Source organism: Pseudochaenichthys georgianus, chromosome 7 (assembly GCF_902827115.2).
Source record: "Pseudochaenichthys georgianus chromosome 7, fPseGeo1.2, whole genome shotgun sequence".
NCBI classification, from domain to species: domain Eukaryota; kingdom Metazoa; phylum Chordata; class Actinopteri; order Perciformes; family Channichthyidae; genus Pseudochaenichthys; species Pseudochaenichthys georgianus.
The window spans coordinates 26,405,944-26,429,302 of record NC_047509.1 but is presented as its reverse complement, the minus strand read 5'-3'; the positions used below and the strand labels follow the sequence as shown (position 1 = coordinate 26,429,302).

At 39.7% G+C, this 23,359-nt stretch overlaps 2 protein-coding genes across 6 annotated transcripts; both read right to left on the bottom strand.

Annotated features, from left to right (window-relative positions):
- Window positions 1-1,593: 1,593 nt before the first annotated feature.
- Window positions 1,594-17,409, bottom strand: l3mbtl1 (L3MBTL histone methyl-lysine binding protein 1). 4 transcript variants are annotated; one of them, XM_071203628.1, is made up of 22 exons: window positions 17,332-17,409; window positions 15,674-15,878; window positions 14,872-15,053; window positions 14,275-14,401; window positions 13,568-13,730; window positions 11,538-11,676; window positions 11,309-11,357; window positions 10,363-10,451; window positions 9,821-9,925; window positions 9,535-9,670; window positions 9,050-9,141; window positions 8,498-8,649; window positions 8,315-8,391; window positions 7,988-8,106; window positions 7,406-7,516; window positions 7,079-7,247; window positions 6,309-6,441; window positions 6,025-6,213; window positions 3,906-3,955; window positions 3,274-3,431; window positions 3,119-3,181; window positions 1,594-2,377 (listed from the first exon to the last, which is right to left on the bottom strand). In XM_071203628.1, the coding sequence occupies exons 2-22, from the start codon at window positions 15,849-15,851 to the stop codon at window positions 2,243-2,245; spliced, it is 2,616 nt and encodes an 871-aa protein (XP_071059729.1). In that variant the 5' UTR covers window positions 15,852-15,878; window positions 17,332-17,409; the 3' UTR covers window positions 1,594-2,242. The 4 variants fall into 4 exon arrangements, with proteins under 4 accessions (XP_071059729.1, XP_071059730.1, XP_033943467.1 ...); XM_071203629.1 differs by having other exon boundaries at window positions 6,336-6,441; XM_034087576.1 differs by having other exon boundaries at window positions 7,988-8,073.
- Window positions 17,410-17,662: 253 nt separating this feature from the next.
- LOC117449271 (serine/arginine-rich splicing factor 6-like) lies at window positions 17,663-22,488 on the bottom strand. 2 transcript variants are annotated; one of them, XM_034086836.1, is made up of 6 exons: window positions 22,248-22,488; window positions 21,671-21,861; window positions 19,924-20,042; window positions 19,612-19,814; window positions 19,443-19,493; window positions 17,663-19,300 (listed from the first exon to the last, which is right to left on the bottom strand). In XM_034086836.1, exons 1-6 carry the CDS (start codon window positions 22,352-22,354, stop codon window positions 18,865-18,867), a joined length of 1,107 nt encoding a protein of 368 aa, XP_033942727.1. In that variant the 5' UTR covers window positions 22,355-22,488; the 3' UTR covers window positions 17,663-18,864. The 2 variants fall into 2 exon arrangements, with proteins under 2 accessions (XP_033942727.1, XP_033942728.1); XM_034086837.1 differs by having other exon boundaries at window positions 21,698-21,861.
- Between the last annotated feature and the right edge of the window lie 871 nt (window positions 22,489-23,359).

Sequence of the window (23,359 nt, the reverse complement as noted above, 5' to 3'; positions counted from 1 at the left end):
AAGTCTATGTATACACAAATATTGAATAAGATATAGTTTAGAACCCACTCCGCTTACCAGAAGTTTCCAAGAAAAAAGTCGAGTTCATTAGAAGGCAGATTATGTTCCCCTCAAAATAAATGGAAATGAATATGCAAAATGTTTTCATGTCAAGATTTTAACCGCTGTTTTAAGATATCTCCTAATTCACTGAATACATTCTCTGTGAAAGTAGCAATCTTGTATAACTTGGATTTTAAAATGTATAAGGCTCGATTTGATTTAAAGTCACTCTCAAAAGAAGTATGTTATACTACAAAGTATCCAACATAAGTTCCCAGTGCAGTTATGACATCAACAATTAAGAAGCAGCATGCAATTTAGCTTTTTGAAATGTGTTGCATTTCCCACTCCAGTATACTTTTATTTTGAAGGGAACACAGCAGGGGTCTCTGGCCTCCTGAGCATCCTCTCATGTTTGACACACTTACCACCCAACAATAAGTTTGTATTTTCATAAGGTTTAGTGGGTCATCATGCTGTTTTTCTGTCCTCTGCGTTGGAACAAGAAGATAAGTGGTGAGAGCAGGAAGGGTGTGAGAGGATTTGTCACCACCACAGCCAACTGTTGACGACAATATGGTGAATAGGGGGATGTGATGTGAGCAAAGTAAGTTTATAGTCAATAGACCAACACACACACGCACCTGCACAAGAACAGGAAATGCAGTGTGTAAAAAAGACAAGAGGCTGCGGCTTTAATCAGACAAGACAGCTTTGGATGTTTATTAATTCATATGGACTGAATGACATTTGTGACCCAAGATTATCTTGACACACACGCACGCGCGCACACACACACACTCACATACACACAAACACACACATACAAATCCCACCAGAGAGACACACAAAAAAGATTCCAAGAGCCCTTAAAAAAATTATTTTATCTCACAATGTTGTATTCATACATTTTGTTTTTTAAACCAATTCTGACATATAATGTAAACATTTTAGTGTTGTTGATTCCATCACATGTAAACTGCAGAGAGCTTCATGGACTAGATACAAAATCCATGTTTATAGTGCCAAAATGTGTATTTGTGCACTCTCTAGTGACCAAGTGTGGGAACACCATTGTGTAAAATCCATTTGGGTTTCACAGTTGTGCTAAAAGGCCAATGCAAAATGTCCTTCTCATCTATTAAGACTTGCAAACTCTTGCATATATATATATAAAAACTCAAAACACTCTGTTCTTTGACTCAGATACTTTTAAAATATTTTTAAATTACAGCACTTGTATCACTTGAGTTTTCACATTAGCAGTGCGGTTAGAAAGTACAATGTTGGATAAACTCAAATATCAAATACTTGAGAAAGAGTGGGAAACTTTAAGTGCTTTTCCGTCACAAACGTTAGTCTTTTCCCAACAGTGTCAACATAGCAGCTTTTTAATTTCATTTTCATTTTATTCTGTTACAGAATAATTTGATGAACAGAAAGAGCTGTAATATTTAACTTTCCCTAGTACAGTACTTTTGTCTTTACTTTTTTTATTGCACATAACATGAGGCTTGTAGGAGCCTCACTGACCAGCCTTGTCTACTGTATTTTGTCTGCACCCCCCCCCCCTCCCCCCACATCCACTGTCTTCTCTTTGCCCTTTTAGTTAACCAATGTTGTAAATCCAGTTGAGTCCGAATCTCGGTATGTCTTGTAAAAATGGTCATGTGTACTTTTTTATTTCCATAACGTGTCTGACAATGTTGGGGAGTTACTAGTTCCATGTAACAAGCATTATTTTATTATACTACAATAACTATAGTTGTTAGTTACTGTGAATCAAACAGTTACTAATCAACTAATCGGTTATAAAAGTAACCAAATGTAATGAGTTACATTACTTGATGAAGGGTTTAAAAGAGACACTACTTTTTTTTGTTTAGGGTAAGTAATCTGTAACCTATTACATGTCAAAAGTAATCTTCCCAACACTGCCTGTGTTAAGGCCTGCATCAATATGAGTGATTCTCATTCAGGAAGTAAAAGTACAAATATTATTGTAATGGATTTTCCTTTTTTTTCTTCTTCTAACCTCTCTCCTTTATTTCCTCTTTAACCCTGATCGCACCTCACCCCCCACCCCCCTCTCTCTGATGGGTACAGGACACCAAACACATGAAAAAAGGGGTCAGGGTCTTTTTTCCCTGGAACAGAATGAATTTGGCACATGATGATCCCAGGTCAGGTGAGGGCGGGATCACTTGAGTACCTCGTCTGTGCTCTTGAACATGAGGATGGCGTTAGAGATCTTGAGGGCGGGGCCTAGCTTGATGCTCATGATCTTCACAATGTCGGTCTGTGTTAGCAGCAGGAAGGCCTCGCCGTCAATCATCTGGGGGGGGGGGGGGGGCACACAAAACTGTCGTGATGCAACTCAAGATTACAGGTTAGGAAAAAACCTGAATTTGTTGGTCTTGTCCTCTGCTACTTGGTGTATCAGATGGATGGAGGACGTTTTGAGGAAGCTAAATAACGTTGTCTTAACTCTAACTGTTATCAAGATCAGTTGTTGGTCTGTGTCTGTCAGAAAAAAAGGTTGTGATGTATTTATTTAAAACCTCAGAGACCTGCACTCGAGGCGAAATACTTTTGAGTTGTTGTCTTAAAAATTCCTTTTATGTTATGAATTGTATGTTTTTATCTTATTTTTTTCTTATTTTATGAAGAGTGTTTTTATCCTCCATAATTATGACAATCTTTGCCTGTGTTATATTCATTATATTGTCTATTTCCCCCTACTGTAGATGATGATCATTATTTATGTTTTGGCATTTTCCTACCTTTATTGGGCAGTTAATGTGAGGAGGAAAAGGTAGGAAATGAAATAAAGATCCCCTGCTGGAATTGAACTGGAAAGGATGCGGCTTCTGAGCATTTTTGGAAAACTTAATTAATTGTACTTAGTTAGAAACTGTTGCAAATACATCATCATTATGTTTTTAAAGCCAACAAAAAAAAAATGGTGACATACCATTCATCAGCAAAAAGGTAACAGACTGATGGAACCTGACAATAAATACTGTATAGGCCCGTCTACATTTGGGCATGTGTAGAGCATAACATGTGGTCTCACCTCTTCTTTGAAGAGACAAGCCTGTTCTTCACAGCCGATCAGATTCTGTACAAACATGAAGACCTGTGGCACAAACACAACAGATTTCAAATAATCAAACGAACCAACCATTTATAGATATATAAATATATGGGTAAGTGCCGAGGTTTTCTCACCTCTTCCACGCTCCATGCTGCCACCTGGCTGGCATGAATGCCCTGAACGCCGGGCAGCAGCTTACAGTGCTGCTCCCAGCAGAGAGACAGAGTCCTGTCAGTCTGACCGCTCAGAGCGGACATGAACAGGGACGGGTACACGCCCTCTGAGGACAGGTCTGAGGACAAACATGCACACACAAACATTTGGCTTAATAATAACAGGTGTTTCTAATAATTGTACTGCCGTATAGCTACAGATGCCAAAGTTCACTATAGTTGAACCTGAATGTTTTATTCGCCCCTTGGCTCGGATATAATGAAAATAAACGTGATGTGAATTTTGCATATATGTGACCTTGCCCTGCCACAAGCTAAATGTGCCTTGAAGGCTTATAACCAAACGTTTGTTATCCGGCATTTTGCCATCGGATCATTTTCATGTCAAAGCGTTAAAATGAGTTAACTAAAACAAGACGGTGTTGTGCCTATGGAGAGACATGAGTCAGCAGAGACATGATATCTTTCCACTGAAAGACATAATACGCTCCTTAAAGCAGGCTACAGGTTTGACAGGCAGACCCCCTTAAGCTGAAGTCAACTAACATGCTCTCATCAATGCAGGACATGTGAAGGGAATTTCGAAAACTCACTGTGGTAGTCTCTCTGCTGGTTCTTCCTGTATTTGGGAGGACGGCCAATCCTGAAAACAGAGGACAAGATGAATGTGAGTCAACATGAATGCACGCACGCACACACACACGCACACACACGCGCGCGCGCACACACACAGAAACACACTTCCCAATGCTGCACACAGAGCCGCATACATAGGGTTCCAGATAGTGTATACATGAACTGCATACATACACACACACACACACTCCTGGCGTTTCTGATGCACATTAGCTAATGTGGAAAGACGGCTGGGCTGAATTACCATTAAACCTAATGACTATTTCATGTCAGGATGAGAGGAAGAGCAGAGAGGAAGATGAGAGGCCAGGAAGATGAGAGGCCAGGAACTGAGCATGGATGGATTCAGCAGGACTGATTCTCCCTATTTCCTTTTCATCCTATTAGTCTCTCGTCATAATAAATGGATTTCAGGGTCTGTGAATGACATTTGCTTTTGTCTGAAATATTTGATGGTATTGATACTTTTAATTTAGCCAAGTAAGATACAAACTTACCATCTAAGTCTTAACCATGGTTGATCCATTGATCAATTGGTTTTAATTAAAGTGTTTAATGCCGTTCAAGCTTCTGTTGGATTTCAATATGACTCACTAATATCATTGTGTGAAACCTTGTAATACAGTGGTTTAAGTTCTACTAGCTTTCTACTCTACACTGTGAAAATGCATACACAACTTCAAAAACACGCAGACAAAAATACACACTGGCAAAAGCACAGAGGAGACATAACAAGAGAGGCTAAAGAAAACAGAGTGCAGTGAGCTATGAACTAAAAAGTTACAGACACGCACACACAGTCCCAGTGTGGTTCAGTTTTTTTTCTGTAAGCCGTTCGTTTTAGGTTGCTACAATACATTTGTTGCACCCCCTTCCACAGCAGTACATTGGGGCTGGCTGACCCCCATCGACTGTACATAATACACTGACTATGGATAACTACCTCATACAATCCCACTACAAAACATTCAAACTTTCCCTTTTTTCTACCAGTTTAATATTTACCTGTAGAATTTCTAGTCAAACAACTTTTTTGATGATTTGATGATTTGCTATAGCCAAATAGCCACCTGTCAAATTCTTGCTTCTATACCTACCTGTTAGATTGTGGACTGTAAATTAGTCACATGTTAAATACCTACTTATATACTTATATAAATATATCAGTTTAAGAATGTGGGAGATAGTCAACTATAATGTAAGTGCAAATGTCTAGTTTCTACAAGTTAACCTTACAGTTGGATTCTCTTCTCCCAGGTGGGGGAGTTGGACCAGCCAGACCTCAGTCACACGGCTGTTGCTATCGTCGGTGTTGTCACCGAGAACAGTACAAGTCCAGTTCATCCCAGGCCTGCAGGTACTGCTAATGTGGTGGAAGATGATTTTGTGATCAGGGATATCCCCAGGTTAGCAGATGCATTTTTATTGTTGTCTGGGTTGATGTACGCTTTACATTTGGACTACCCCAAGAAACTCATCAACTATTTCACCTTCATCCAGAAAGTGCGGATGGGTTTTGCACATATTATCTGTGTAATAACTTGATTATTTTTATAACACATTGTTGCTTAAAGCATTTTAATGAAACTGTTTACAATTCGTAGATTATTATCTTGCCCACCAAATCGTCCTCCGTTGCTCATGTTATCACTTTAAATAGTTAGCGAAGCCTGGAATATGTGCCTTTTACAATAAGAAATTGTTAATTATTGTATTATTATTGTGTAGGTACAAATGGGATAATCAGGCCATATGTTTTACATTAAGCACTGAGATGCTCAGTACCTGGTTCTCTCGCTGCTATGTGTTTAAGATACACACGATCACACTTGTATACGGTTGTGTCTAAAAGGTAACGGACAAAAAATATTAGCTGATGAGATATTTTCAAATATTTTTTTTTAATTTGATATTATATTTAGCACACAGACTAGATAGAAGTGGACACACACACACACACACACACACACACACACACACACACACACACACACACACACACACACACACACACACACACACACACACACACACACACACACACACACACACACACACACACACACACACTCTTACCTGCCACGGTAATGGGTCTTCTTGGGTCTCTGGCTGAGGAAGAGGGTCCTCTTGCACTCGGAGTCTGACAGCTCGGCCTTCAGCCTGCCTTGGTTACGCTCAGCCAATGGGCAGCCGGATATGCAGTGATGGGCCGTGAAACGCCCCGTCACATGGCCCGAACCATCACAACCAGGAGTAGGACACTTCCTGTTTGAGTGCATTTTAAGAAGATGTTAGATTTCCTGATTTAACTGTGATGCGTATTTTGAATGGTTGGCCTGCTGAATAAAGTTTTAATTGACCTGGTGATAGAGTTGAGATCAGCTGACCTGTTGTGGAAGCTGTACTTGTTGGCTCTCGGGTGGCTGATGGGCTTACAGGGAACAGAGGAGGGGTAGGTGGACTGGCCTGTAATGGGGGGAAGATCCCTCATACCTGTACATTCAAAAATACATTAAAAAACTAGTTCACAAACCCCCTTGCAATGCTGCAGTAGGTTCAAGGTTCAAGGGTTCAAGGTTCTTTATTGTCAAACTAACATAGCTACAGAGTAATTATGTCGTTGAAAATCTTAGGTCACAGGCTTCTCCAACAATGCAACACAATAATACAGATAAACAGACAATATTAAAGCAGTGAGGGAGATTATGCCAATTGCTACCAAGTGGTGGAAGGTTTAATGGGCCTATTTCTCAGACATTTTGAGTTGTCACACTAATACTTACTGATTAAAACCATCATGTATATATCAGCAACATATATGGAAACTAGTTTTATAAAATTGACATTGATGAGAGAAATGTAATGAATCAAAGCAATTGCATGCAAACCAATGAAAAAGCAACAGAGTAAATAGTGGAATAGTGCAAACAGTAAAACAGTTGCAAAAAGGTTTAAAAGTTCAATAGTTTAGAAAACAAAGGTGTTCTCATTTGAATTAACATTTAAATGTACAATCTCTCCCCTTCCCCAGTTTAATTGTCATCAAAGACATCTTTTGATTACAACAAATGTATTTGTTCTTTAATTTAATGATAAACTTTGATTTGAGTTTTGAAGAAAATCAACTTGCAGTTTGGACTGAAGTGCAGGCTGCTCCCGTGCGGCTGCTGTGTTTTGGAGTCCCGCGGGGGAACTTTGAGCGGGTGATTGGTCGCCTCACACCAGCCTGCTGGGTGGATGTCGGGGTGATCTGAGTCCATCCACTCATCATAGACGTGACTCCAGCCATCATAATGGACCTGAAGGAGCATCAATATATACTCTGCATGAATAAACAGCTACAATTCCTATGATAGCTAAAGCTAAAGATGTACAGAATCACTTAATGATAGTATTTTAACCTTAGACATTAGTACTTATATATTTATAAATAAAAGCGCTCCACACAGAGTATTACCCTAATGCGATGAATCTCCACTTCCATCACTGAAGCCACTCTGATCAGACCGGGGCTTCTCTTGTCCACGGCCTCCAGTTTCATCTGAGTCTGGAAGCTGTGGGCCGCACGCTGGAGAGGACGCGCAGAGGATGATGGGAACCAAACATGTCAAACATACATTCTATAAAGCATTGGAAACATAATTTCTACTATTTGATTTGCAGAATTGTATGCCTTTTGTTAGATATTTTACATCAGGGAGATTAAAGGAAATTAGGGGAGTTAGATGGGAAACTACATGTAGCAAAGGTCCTCGACGGACTCAAACTCCAGGCGTTGCAGTTAGGGTTAGTTTGGTTCTTTTGAAGGGGAGCTGTGAGGTACTTCTAGAGACGGTGTATTACCTACAGTAGATCGCGATTGTCACTAGCCCTGGTGGGCAGCAAACAGCTCTTTTGATAACTGAAGATGTCATCTTTGAACAAGACTTCATTGCAAAACCAGTACCTTTACCTTGCAGGTTTCTGGTCTACCGCAGCTCAGCATTTCATATCATTTTTTAATTGGATGAAAAAGAGTACATTTATCCTTAGTCCTCACCACTTTGAAGGCGTCTGCAGCCACCGCTTTGGACCCAGTCTCCTCCAGGTACTGAGACCAGATAAACCGGGCCTGGTCTGGGTAATCTGGTGCATCAGAAAATAAATTGACATCTGTACCTTAATAGAAACATATAAAATCATCCCTTAAGAGTCTTTCTATTTGTGCAAATGTTTGTTATTATTTTAAAGGCAATGCTTACTAGGGCTATACATTGAAGCCCCCAAATGAAGATATTTGAACTCAAAGCATTACATCATCAAGGCATTTTTACAAAAATGATTAAATATGAACATGATTGAATGAAAACAGTAAAACACTGGTCACCTTGGGGTGGTGTTAGTGGGAGGTCCCTCTCTTGGCACCAACCAATCGGGTGAATGTATGGACTGCTGGAATCACACCTGCATAGTTTGACTTGCTTTAGCAATTTCATATAGTGTAATGTAATAATATAAAAATGAGATATATCTTTAGCCCACACATCCTGTTTCTGTTTCAGAGGCTTACCAGTAGTCGTACGTGTCGTCCCAGTTGTCAAAGTGCACCAGGAAACGGTCGTCCACCACGTCAGTGACGGTGGCTACGCAGATGAGGGAGGGGTTCATACGGTCCACTGCCTCCAGCTTCGTTCCTATCTCAAAGCTGCTCTTCACATCAACCTAAACAGAGAGTAGAAAGGGCATATTGAAGTAGAGAGGGACAGAGCTGTGGACTTAAATTATGCACAAGTTGTTGACAAAGTTATTATTAATTTGACTGTATCTAAATGTGTTGAATCCACTAATAGTACGAGTACCGGCAGGATACAGTTTGATGAATTGGGATTGAACGCTGGTAGGATTAAACATTAGCTAGCAGGAGGAAGTCAAGTCAACATGAACACAACTATCCTTTTCTATACAAGTTATATATTTTCTGAGAGACTATAACTGAAAAACAGTTTTTTACTATATTTGCTTTTGATTGGAGCCAGAGTTTTCACGACCCTAAATCATTCTCACCTCATCCACTCATGCTTGTAGATAATGCTACTACCGTATATTATATAGTGGCAGTTACCCTCCCAAGACTGGCAAACAGCTCTTTGGGCGCCACTTGTGCTTTAGTCATTCTCAGGTAGTTGGCCCAGGTAAACTCCTCCTCTTTACAGCCTGCAGGAAAAACAGAGATACAGAGAAGATTAAAAAGACCCATGTTTGGTAAAGCATTCAATCATTGAGAGGAATATTTTGACATTTTCTCTTGTTGAGAAGTTAGAGGATGCTTATCTGATATATGTACGTTAAATATGATGCTACAGCCAGAAGATGGTTAACATAGCTTAGCATTTAGACAACAAATAAACATACAATTAGACCTGTCAAAGTAACTGTTTTTGATTGACGATAAATTGTTCCATGAATAAATACAATAAACAATATATTTTCCATTTTAATATCATGATAATATGAGAGCAATGAATTTGGAGTGGAATATGAAAAGATGTGAGTCTTTTCAATATGTCAATAAGACGTTGGTCTTTTCAATATGTCGTGACCTCTGACCTTTGGGAGTGTGCAGTTTGTGTCCCGTGCTCTCACACCAGCCTGTGGGGTGGATGTCGGTGGAGTTGGCGTTCACCCAGAAGTCGTGGCAGTCGGAGTAGCCGTCAAAGTGAAGCCGCAGCCGGTAACCACAGACCTGCAAGAGGACACGACGCATGAGACGAAACAAACCAGCTGATCTCCACCTGCATGCAGAGCAGCCTGCCAGTGAATGACTGTTTATCATCCTCAATAATCAACAGGGCCATTAAGACGCATCGACCGTGATAATGGCCGTCTGGCTCACCTCGGCCACGGTGAGAACAAAGTACATGGACGGATGCTGCGGGTCGATTCCCTCCAGCTTCATCCCCTGCTTAAAACCGTTCTTTACTGTTGGCACTCTCTGTGTCTGGTCCCAGGAAGAAATAGACAGAGTATTTTAGTACACACCACAGGGATAAAATAAGCTGAAAATAGAGGAGAGCGGGAAATTGGATCCGAACAACAAACAAAGAAAAGATGAGATTACAGAGTTTTATTTTAACTTCGTTTTTAAACGTTAAACAAATGTACATAACTCAACCCCACTCTTTATCAGAATAAGAATGTATGTAATGTCCTTCGGCTGCATACATCGCTGTGTCCCAGATACATTTACATTTCTCATTTCCTTCCTTGACAATGCTGCACTATTTTTCCACTCAGGGCTATAGATCTGTCCCTGAGCTATAAATAGAGCTGCAGAAGTAGTAAAGAAAAGCAGTACAAATCATGGGCACAGTGGGTAAACCTGTGAGTACATGGCCAGAAACTGCAGTCTGAATATTAAACTCCAACATACAGTACCTCCTGGAAAAGGTTGTTGGGCGCCGCAACAGATTTGGTCTCCTCCAGATACTGAGCCCACGTCCACTGCTCTGTCTTACTGTCTCCAGCTTCAACAAAAACACAAATAAAGTCATTATTTGTTTATGAGAGGAAATGGGAAGAGGAAAAACATTGAATAAGAACACATGAAGGAAGTTGGTAAGTAGGAGGGAAGCAGCTAATGTTCCTACATGGAGGAATATAATTGAAGACACGAGAGAAACGACTTAAAGGTCAGGGAAGGACACGATACAAATTAAAGACATAAAGGGGCTGGATAACAGGATCATTTGTCACTATTGGAAAATTAAATGTAGCGTCTCGTTTAAAAAATACAACAAGTCAGAAGAGAGATATTCATTTAACTTGATGGAAAACTTAAAAATAGAAAGTCCTAATTTGTTATTGTCTTTGTATGGAATTACAGGTTGTCAGGATTATGTTATTATGACTTGACTTGTCATTAAATCAGTTTTATTGTGAAGTAAAGCTATTGAGTTTATTAATTAAATATTTTTAAATTGCTTGACACTGCTGGTGGAACAATTTTTTTCCGCAATTTGGGATAAACAAGGTGTCTGTCTGTCTGTCTGTCTGTCTATCTATCTATATATATATATATATATATATCTATATATCTTATAGCAGACAACAACATTTTAAACATACTTAAAGTTACAAATATACCCAATTCTATGCTACAGTATATACTGTATGTATATCATAAATCCCCTGTCATTTAGTCTGCACATATATGGGATTAAGGATCTTTTATATCTCTAAATTCTACATCTTAGCAAGGTCTGTTAGTAAGAGGGAGAGGAGGAAGTTAAACAAACAGAAGATGTACCTTAACATAACTAAAGAAAAACAAGAAAGGATGACAAATTCTAAAACAGACAAATAAGACAGATATGAGTTCAACCTCCTCTGATGAGCCTGCAGTCTGCTTTAGAATCATCCGTCTTCTCATCCTAAGAAAAACAAAAATTAAACGAATGTCAAAAAGTAGAAAGAAAATACTGTCACTGAATTAAAGGAAACACATTACATTGTTATTAATTAAATGATTATTTTCCATTACCTTTATCAACCAAATCACTTAAATCTGAGTCATATCTAGGTGTTAAATGTTAATAACAATGCAGTCCCACCGTGCCTTCGATGTCAGAGTCTTCCTCAGAGGGACTCAGGTACTCCTTCCTCTTCCTCTTCCTCATGGGCTTCAGGTGGTCGGGGTTAAGAGAGGAGACCCTCCCACCTGCTGGCACCTTTTCCACCCCGAAACTCCTCCTGAGGTGAGGAGAAATAAAAAAGAGTGCTCGTTTCCACACACATCACCTGAGCGTAGCTGGTTTTCTGTTGTGATGATATTTGTGTCTGCCTCTCCGCTGCAGGACTGATGTTGCTTTATGGTTTTAGTGTTCCCTATTTATCTCAAAATGTCTACTTCAGTGAGGGAAGATACACCATCAACCAAATAAATAATATGTCTACCAGGATAAAAATATAAGGGTGATAATTAATGCAGAGCTTTAGGAATGGGTCTTAAAACTCAGAACTGTGTATTTGTGTACTCGTGGTTTCCTTGTATTGAAGTCTGTGGCTTTTTGGTCAACACAAGATTCAGAGATTTTCATGTTTTGTTTTCAATTTAAAATACGTCAGTTAATTTTCATTTCATTTTTCATTTCAAACCTTTATTTAACGAGATTGGTCCCATTGAGATCATAGATCTCTTTTTCAAGGGAGACCTGCAGCATATAGGTTCCACATGAAACATAAAACAATAAAGGACATTATACATTATATTTACATGATACATTTACATAGTTATAGACATTTACAAGTGCCCATAGTATCAACGAGCATTTCATTTAGCCTAGCTTTAAAAACATGCAGAGGAATGAGATTGCTCAGTTTCAATTCTTGCTGAAGATTGTTCCAAGCAAGTGGAGTTGCGCACATAAAAGCTGTCTTACCTAAGACAGTCCTTGCTCTTGGCACATCTAACAATACTACATCATATGACCTCAGACAATAGCTGCTTGCAACTCTCTGTGTTATCAGAGAGCAGATATAATACGAGAGTTTACCCAACAAAGCTTTATAAATAAACGTGTACCAATGACTGAGCCTCTTTACAGTAAGTGATGGCAGACCTGCCTTGGCATACAGGGTACAGTGATGCGTAAGTGCTTTACAATTTGTGACAAATCTCAGTGCGCTGTGATAGGCGGCATCTAACTTGTTCAGGCAATAGGCAGGTGCATTCATATACAACAAATCACCATAGTCCAGCACAGGTAAAAAGGTCACAGTGACTAGCCTTTTCCTGGCCTCAAGCAAGAAACAGGACTTGTTCCTGAAAAAGAAACCTAGCCTAACCCTCAGCTTTTTAAGCAGATTATTGACATGAAGTTTAAAAGTAAGACAATCATCAAGCCAGATACCAAGGTATTTATAACAGGTAACCACTTAAATACTCATGACACAGGTGAATTTTGAATTTTATTCGGGTTTTAAAAAGTTGGTTGCTTACAGGAGACTAAATGAGACTACAGAGGTTGCCGGGGCATTTACCGTCATGACGACGAACACATAGGAAACTTTTCTATTAAGTGGTAGTGGTGCCACTTTAAGTATCGTAACGTTTTTGTGCCACAAAGTTTGTTATTTGCAATAATACAAACTAAAGCCCCATTGGCTTTTTTTTCAAGGAAACCAGTGCAATGCTAACTTCCGGGTTGATTGCAGTAACTCATTATCCCTGCAGCTATCTATACACAATAGGAAATCTAAAAACAATAGGTTTAAAATCCAGATTCAGGGAATCTAAAAAAGAAAGGGAAGTTTCTGGGAAACTTAAGAAGATCTTGGGGAGGCTTTAATAGAAAGGTTTATTCATGTATTTTATACCTGTGTTATTCATGTTTATTTAATTATCTTAGCTTTTTAATGACTGTTTTTAAATGTCATTTATAACGTGTTTCCGCTGCCCTATTTCTTAATGATCTTAATGTCTTTTATTTTTGTAAAGCACTTTTAATTGCCTTGTGTTGAAATGTGCCATATAAATAAACTTGCCTTGCCTATACACAAATGATTAAAAGTGCCTGTGCACACACGTGTATACAGAGGTGCATGAGTGAGCATAGAGCAGAAGCAGCTGTTGCCATCATACTTGTCAGTGATTGGCTCTCTGCGCAGCTCCTCGGTGTAGCTCCTCTGAGCTCGGGGATCGTGGTTCTGATGGCCCGGTCCCACCTGGACCTCATGTTTGACCACCGGCACAAACCTCTCCGGCTCCACGGATCCTCTCGCTAAGCCCACAGGAGCCAACACATCTGACAGATGAGAGTCAGACTGATTAGACAGGATAACTTATAAATACAAATGATTCAGTGTCTTGAACCTGCATGGGTACTGTAACAGTTTTACAGTATTTCTGATCTATTACTGTTTTGACTATTTAAACCATTGAATGATTACTTTTAGGATTTTCTGTTGGATTTCTGATTTGACCAAACATGTAAGTGATGCCTGTGGTATTTTTATCATGAACCTGCAGATGCACTCTTCACTCGGCTTGAGAAGCTCTGCTGCAGCTGATGTAATTATTGCTCAAGTGATCATTGAAAAGGGCACGCTGCAAAAGACTTCAAATACAAGTGCATCCATGTATAGAAAAGCAACTCTCCTTAACTAGCATGACACCTGCAACACCAGCAAATACACGAGGATGTTTCATCACTATCATACAAAAGCGTTACGGATCAAATGTGTGATTTAAATAACGATGTGATACCTAAAACCAGATAAAAAATGTATTTCAAGGTATATCATTTTCTGTTGGATGATTACATTGGCAGTATGAAACCATGACTCTACCTGGCCTTTCTGATGGAGCAGTTTCTGCGTCACAAGATCTCCCAGAAGTCCCGGCTGCTGGTTCGGTGCTGCTGGTCGTCCCCGGGTTGATCAGCGTGCTCAGGGTACCTACGTCACTCACACAGAACTACAACACACACACACACCGTCAATATATCCCTCTGTTTAAAAAAAATGGTTGCTTCTTTATATCCATGACAAAGGATTAAAACAACAATGTTTTCGTAATTTATTTTTTACCACTAGTCAAAAAGTCAAATTGAACTCAATTAAGCAAAAATACAAACCAGAAAAAACAACATAAATCTTCAAATTTGACATTCAAACTTTGTAATTTCAGCAGATGAATGACTTTAGTTGTACATCAATTATCACAGATTTGTCTCTTTTTCCTGGCATTGCTGAAGTTGATGTGGTGAAAGGATATTTTTCAATAATGTAAGTTACTCAAACTGCTGTCAGAATAAGATGAATGAGATTTAAATGAGCCAACTGGACGATCTATATATATATATATATATTTTAGGAGAAGGCAAGCAAGTAACAAAAACATCTTGAAATCCTCTATAAAGAATAAAGGCACAAACTCGGGTTCACCTTGAGGTTGCTGCTTGGCAGGATGGCCATCCCCTCCTTCCACTCCAGGACGTGGACGATGCTACAAGCCCCGCCCACCTGTGCTGTCAGGGTGGTCGTCTCATTGGCCCGGCCTCCTTTACCTGCGTCTCCAATGGATATGGCTGGAGTCACATCCAGCTTCTGATGGCCGGCAGCAGGAGCTAAACAGAGAGTTGCATTCACACTTAATAATGTATGTGATCTCACGCAAGACAGCACAATTCATTTACCACGTCATGTTTTCATTTTGTTGCATCATTTGGTTTGGTTCAAAACTGAGTTAGGTTGACATGTTAGCCTGTGTTACCAGAGACTAGGTTTTATTCAGCACTCTACACACTATCATTTAAGAATCCTCCATAGATTTAAAATGTTACATGTACAGCAGCTTCCCTAAGACCTGGGGACGGATAATCAGCGGAGTCCCCTTTAAGTCCATGTTTCCATACTTTGTTGCCATGACAATCTGCTAAATAGTCTTTGTGTTTACATTATGCAGAAAGACATGTCACCTCTGGATCAATTTAGGCTTCTCATATCTTGCATCTGACTCAGAGCATTTGAAAGATGGTACATCATTTTTCTAATTTTTAAAACATGATTTAATATTGACACTGAGTTACAGTTCAGCTACCAATGCACCCTGAAGCTTATGCTCTCTTTTGAGTGTGATCATCAGTTTAAAGAGGTCAGTGTTGATGTACTTGATAATACGGTAGAACTCTGAGTTAAAGGATAGTCTCTGTAAACCCATGTGACCACACTGCCCCCCCATGTTCACCTGGGAGGAGGAAAGCTGTGGTGGTGTGGGTTTGGGGACGAGCCTTCTTGGCCACACCATCACTCCCACACACGAGGACGGCCTCGCTGGAGGACAAGGAGGCAGAGGCGGACGGGTCCAAAGGTGTGCGGTCAGGTTCTTTGGGTGGAGCCTCCATGTTCACTTTGGCACTCATCATGGCGTCGCTGTCCCTTACTCCGGAGCGCTGCAGGGCAGAGGGGGTTTTCATCAATACAAAGACTGACAAGATAACATGTTTTCCATATCTGAATTAATTGTGTTGTATGTCTAAGGTTGTCTCATGTAAAGTGGTAATTTTTGCTTATATAAAAAAAAGTTATAATAGAACCTCTGTCCTTCCGCCTTCCAGAGAATTTAACATGTACTCCAATACTGTACTTAAGTACAATTTTGAGGTACTTTTTATTAAAGCCGTTTATTTTAATGTGACTTTGCACTTCTCATCTACTTCCTTTCAATGGACAAATATTGTTTGTTTTAAATTCCACTTAAGTTATCTGAGAGATTGATTTGCTTTACATATTAAGATTTGAGCACAGCAACAACAAGTTTGACCATAATAAGAAACAGTTTTTGTTGTGTTCATTTTTCATACAAAAATATTTAGTTTCAACTTCTCAAAGTGCAGAAGAAAGTTTTTGGAATGTTTTATTTTAAATAATTGAATTTTTGCACTGTTTGGACAAAACACACAAATATCTAATGATATAATATATAAATAAAGTTATATTGGACCTTTTTTTGGCTTTGGCTACCTTTACTTTTGATACTAATTGCTTTAGTAAGATTGTACATTTTAAATGTTAAATTATAGTCCACTTTGATATATTTCTCAACATAGTAAAATACAAGGCTATTTCTATAAACGTTTTTCTCTCCAATTTCTTCCTTTAAATATTTGTTCCTAAAATGGCCCTGAGACAGATGGAATCAAATTTACAAAAGGTAAACAAAAAATACTTTTTATTAGAATTATTTATAACTTAAAATAAATAAGAAACTTTTAAGGGTGGCTTTTACAGATAATGGCTGAGCAAAGCCTTCCTCCAGGAATAGCCTGACCCGGTGTGACTTTAACAGCCATCGATTATACCACCACCAATTTAAAAAAAGCATTAATGGTGACTCACAAATGTTTACACAAAAGCTTATAAGTCCACACACTCAAAACATGCACATTTCAGTTAAAATGGCGGAGGCAAAAGAAAAACCATGAGTACAAAAAATGTATAAAAGCAGCAGTGTCTAAAATCCTGTGAAAATCCCATTTAGTGAAAAATGAACCTTGTCTCCCATTCCGGCTGCATCTCCAATGAATGAGCAACATTTCCCCTCACAACAACGACAAGCATACTACACATCGCATTTAATATCGGTTAGACTGCTTTTATCATTTAAAAGTATTTAACACGATAGGTTAATTAAACGCGCGGCACTATCACGTATATATATTTTAAGATGGGAAGCTTTGTGGTTGACGCCAAAACGCTTTACCTCAACAAAAAAACATATTTACACTTGTCCCTTTCAAACGTATGTGGTGTAAATACGCTGGTACAGGGCACTATTTGAGGAACACAGTAAATGCGATATAAATTGGTGTTTGCAGATCATTTCGGAACTGAAATTTGGCTTACCAGCTATGATCTCCTGCGGCTCCGGGGTTGCGACTGCGCATGCGTGGGCCCCCCAGTACAGTCACCGCTCGCTGGATATAATGTAACGCCAAAAGACTTCGATATGTGCAAATAATGTAGTGGACTATCGATTAGTCTGGAGAGCTGTCTCTTTTAATTAATTTAATTTTTACTTCCCATTTAACATCTGCACTACATTGATTGTTTATTTCCCTAGAAAAGTCCACCCTTTAATGAAAGAGTATTAATTATATAATTAGCAGGATATAGGTCATGTCGATACTGCAGTCAAGGTTTCTGTAATACTGACAAAGAGACAAAACACGGCAAGTTTCTCTCATTAAGAACTTTATTTGATCATACAATAAAAAGGGCATTTTCCCATAAAGTCTGTGAAAAAAAAACGTGAATCTTATTCCACAAGATGAAGAAGGGGATGCATTTAGTAAATATGATGTTGTTAGTATAAACCCACAAACAAATCCTCCCGAGACTTGAAGGATGTACCTCAACAAGAACTCCAGTTCAAGTTTTGCACAATTGTCGGTGGCTTAAAAAACCTTCACCCCCTACATTCTCGAAATTGACTTTTTTCAGGGCTGCAAATGAGCAAAGCGTATTAAATCGAACAGTGCATTTGATGCCTGGAACTTTAGGCAAACTGAAAAAGGTTCTTACAGTGTACCTGCTCAGGGTTACAAAAAACTCAAACATTGGTAGCAACAGAGAGGAAGAAATCCGGTTTTGATGCAGATTAAACAGTCTATGAAAAAAAGGTTAGAAAGGGATCGTAATAGGCCACCTACAATGCAAGTTGTTTAAACATGAAATACAAACCCCTCATGATTCCTTGTAAATTTGCAGTTCAAGTTGCATCCCAGTTGTGCATTTTAGAGTGCTGCAAGACAACACAAAGATAAGCGATTCCTTGAGAAAGCAATTGAGAATGTAGCTCAGAAAAAAGTAACTGCATCAATGCTGTAGTCAAACGCTACTTTTTCTCCCACAACCATGCAGTTCAAATTAATATGAAACGAAACTATTGCAACAAACAATGCCTGCTGGATGTGCCAGATGCCAACAATGCTATTAAATTAACTGGTCTACCAAACAAAAAAGCTCTGTTGCAAACCAAGATGCATGATCAATGTTTTAAATACAATTCATAAGACATTTTTGCCAAACTCTAAAAAGTTCTCTTTGAAACAAAAATATATTTTACCAACCAAGATTAAATGTTTGGGACTTGCACTATATTAGGTTTCTGATATAAATATATGAAGACTAGCACTTCAGCTTTTGTTAAAGAAAAGGGGGGAGAACCATTTGTGAGGCACACCATTCATGATTGCAAAAGGATAACGCCACCACTGTGGTGCATGCTCTAATAAAACATGTTAAGGACAAGTGCAAACTTGAAGGAGAAAAGTAGACAAGCCAGGAAGCATAAGCCATTATGACGACACTGCTCATTATGTACAACATAGGGATGAGGCTTGACAATAAGAGAATCATCTCCCTCTTCTTTTTCCACTAATCCTGAGAAGCCAATCTAGAACGGGAGCGAGACCTTGAGAGGGACGGAGAGCTCTTCTCCTTGGACTTGGATCTGCGGTCGTCCTCGTGTGGGGTTGGGGAGCGGGAGGCAGATTTGGCAACATGCTCATCCTTCCCGTTCTCCAGTGGGGAGGCGGAACGACAGCGGGACTTCTTGTCCACAGACATCTCCTTGGACGGGCTGCGAGAACCTCGCTCCGACTTTACCTTTGAACGACTCTTTGAGCGAGATTTGGATTTTCGCTCAGCAGAACCGGACCGGGATTTGCGGGAGTTAGAACGTGATTTGGATTTGCGAGAACGGGACCTGCGGTTGCGAGATCGGGATTTGCTTTCTCCCGACTTGGAGCGAGACTTCCTTCCAGACCTGGAGCGGGAGTGGCCACGTCTCTTGTTGCTACGGGAACCAGACCTTAAAAAAACAATTTATTTTCAATTATTCCGGCACCCAAAACATATCTTAAAGCATTGTACACCCAACTAATTTATGTAAATACAACTACTATCATACTATTGAGAATGCTTTGACGTAATTTTTTAAGACCCATTCTTACCTCGAGCGACTCTTGGAGCTCCTGCTGTGGGAACGACGGCGACTACGAGACCTGAGGGTGAGATTGCAAAATCAAATAAAGAAGTACAGCCAATTTCTTCTGCAAAATGTTAGAGTTTTGTTTGAATATACAAATATTTAGCATCACAGAGTTTATTTAGTGTTCCCACCTGGAGCGGCTGCCAGGGTCAGACCTGCGCTTGCGCTGCCGGTCCGCCACCAGGTGAATCTTGCGCCCATTAATGTCTGTACCGTCCAGCTTGTCAATGGCCCTTTTCATGTCCGAGTGGGACCGGAACTCGATTACACCCTCATTCGTGCGTTCCTTATGGGCATCTGCATACGTCACCTCTCCTGCCTGACGCATGAAGTCCTGTATGACACGGAAAACAAAGTAAGAATTGATCATCCTGAAAAGTTCTTGGTCCAACAACTTGACAATTTACAGAACAGAGGAAAAACAATGATTTTAAAACATGTACCTTGAGGTCTTGCCAACTGCAGCGGCTGGACAAATTCTCCACAATGAGACGGTATTCAGTACGGACAGGGGGTCCATACTTATCCCTTCCAGTGTGGCTCCGGCTGCTGTAACCGCTACCTTTAAAAACAACAGCACATGAAAAAAGTAAGAGATCCAAGAAAAATGAGCAAGACACACAGAATTATTAGCCTGGGTTATCTAATGAACGCATGGCAGTGACTTGCTATATAAAAGTCCAAGGGGGTATACATTTGATCTTAATAAGGAGAGTCCCTCTGATCCCATTTTCAAACACAAAGCTTCAGATAAGTGATCTACGGGTCACATCACGGGCTCTTTGTATTGTTCAGCATTTTGATGTTTTTCACTGCTGCAAAGAACACCACTGCATCTGTTTCCGGCAATACAAAGCCTGTCTTACTCCGGTATATCACACTGTGACGCTATAGCTGCTTTAACAAATGAACAGGCTCGATATTCTTTCAAGGCCTCCAACCCCTGTAACACAAACAGAATGGAGGTATCCACATAGGCTGTGGTCAAGGACACTGTTCGATCAAATTGAAAAAGAGCGGTGTAGAGAAACACGTACACCAATCTTTAGGTATTTGACCGGATGTTGGTCTGAAATTTAGTTTCCCGGTTTTCTAACTTACAATATCTCTTTTGATTGGAAGTTCTTTACTTGAGCCGCTCCACTTATGTTTGCTGTCAACATAAAAACCAATGGCAATCCTCACCATCACCCTGGTCTATTGGCAAAAGGCTGATGTCATCATGGCTTCCGGTTAGGTCAGCCAAGGATCAAGGGGGGGCAAAGGTCACACACACATTGTAAGGTGAAAGCCAAGGCCAAACGGGACAGGCAGTCATCTTAGCCAGTCATCTTTAGCCTCAATGGACTCTCAGCCTCAGCCCGCAACTGGACTCTTTCAAATTGAAACATCAAGGACTTTTGTTAATGTTGAATATTAAAATAGTTAAAAATACACATTTCACAGGAAAATATGATTCTAGTCCTTATCATTGAGTTAAAAATACACTAGCTAGGTTTGTGATTAGCTTTCTTTAGTGGTGCAAACTAATTTGGAAAACCACACCTTCAAAAAGAAAAAATAGCTCAACCAAATTATTATGATAAAAAAAAGCACATGGCAGGAAAGCCTTGCGTTTAAGCTCTTATAGCTAATACCAACTTTAAAGCCTATGTTCGAAGGGCACTGACTTGCGTATTGTTGTTCCACCCAATAATGAAACCCAGACCATCAAAAGGTGGCCAATGATCACTGGGGAGGAGCAAAAACCGTTAGGTCACCAACCCTTGATGGTAGAAAATGAGCATTGTTCAGCAGGATGAGGCCGAACACACACAAACAATCAATAAGAATTCAGTTCAGGTCAGGAACTTTTCCATGTGGGCAAACTGCCTCATAAGTTATAAAAATGAATAGAATAAGTATCACTATATATATATATATATATATATATAATGTTGCAACTACTTTTCAAGTTTGCATGAAATCTGAGCCATAATAACGTTTAGCCATGAATCATGGATCACTGATCGTGACAGTGTACCTGGAAATCAAGAGTCTCCTGAAATAGTCAAACATGTGTGAGGCTGAGCTTATGTTGCTAGTATACATTAGCAAAGTTATGCATTCACACGACAGCTGTCTGTGCAGTCCAGATCGACACCTCGTCCCAAGGGAAAGAGAGGGTATCTTGTAATAGACTGCACTTACTGGGCCCACCACCCCTGTAACCCCCACCGTGGCCGTCTCGGTCTCGGTCTCGGTCTCCGTCCCGGTCCCGGTCTCGCCGTGGTCCCCGGGCGTTTTCGATGATCACCCGCTCGCCGCACAGCTCCTTCCCGTTCAGCTCATACACGGCATCGTCAGCGTCCCGGTTATCCTCAAACTCCACGAACCCATAGCTACAATGCAAAGACAGAGTTTGAATGATAAAAATCAAGTCAAAAACAATGTAAAAAGCCACCCAGCTCTCTGGTTAGTGTTAGCTGCGCTAGCTAGCTCCGAACTGTAGCAAACAGAAACACGCCATGTTGGCCATGCGCCACCTGTCACACGAGCAAGTTAATAACATGAAATAACAACAACGCCTCCTCGTAATATTATAAGAAAAATAATAACTTTAACTTAACAACGATGCCGTTAAGGCGAACATGTCAGTGCGTCAGATATTATTAATTGTTTCGTTTCTTTAGCAGCACTGCCCCGCACTGGCCTCGTTAACATTAACGGTTAGCTCGAATGCTAGCTTGGAAATGTTAGCTAACACACTTTGTTTAAAAAAACTCACCCGTTTTTTAAATCAATTTCCATGAGCTTTCCATATCCGCTGAAAAATCTCTGGATGTCCTTTTCGCGTACATTATAGCTCAGTCTCCCGATATAAACACGAGGCATGGTGTCTCTCCTGACGCTGTTCTCGACTGTTCTTCACGAGGGCTCGTTAGTCGTTACCAGCGTCGTTACCAAGCTTCTCCGCTCCTCGAGCTGCAGCTGTTGTACAGCGTTAGCTTCTCTTCCAACAAGACACACCAGCCCATCAATTTAGAGCTAACGGTGGCAGATTTCCGGTATTTCATTTCAAATTAAAAGCCCAATTTCCCCAAAACTGATATTTGTTGGATGTTAAGTTTGTCCTCAACTACAGCTGGTATTTGCAATCATAGTGGAGGATAAGAAGTGTATACATCTGTTTTCTTAGGTCATAACTAGTCCTTAAATAAGAATGATGTTATGTTACAACTTGCATTGTGTGCTCTTTGTTATTAAGAGCCATACACTAATGTAACACTGGCATAATATATTTTAAAACTCAAACTGAAAAGGGATCATTAATGAATGACCTGGAGTTTCTCGTTAATATGTTTGCTTTATTGTATAATTTAATCTAGGTAGTAGGCTATGTATGTTGAATTGTTTTCTCAATAACATCCTGTTGATTTCTTAGTACCCTAAATAATCTCTCAGAAATGTGTACTTCAATGGAAAAACTACTTCAAATAAAAAGTTCCTATTATTCACATAGGCACCCAACAGAATAAATGTATATATAACCTAAAGCAGTACTGTATCCAAAAAAACAGTTCAGAAAGACAAATAACTAGTCTTTCTTCTTTAATCAGCACTGGTCTTGGGTTAAATACAAATTGTATTGCTTTGCATGTATAATCTGATCCAGTTTAGTGTCATATACAATATCATTTTAAAGTGAGTGTAAAGAAGGAACGGCAGAAATAAAATATTATTTTGTAAATAAATTACACTTGGTAGATGTGACAGTGTAAAACAAGTCTCAGCTAAATAAAGCATTATTTACAAGCATCGACTTTTGGATTCAGAAGTAGCAGCAAAATGGCAATAATGTCAAGCACGGACTTAAAAGAGCAAACTGGCTGTAGTCTC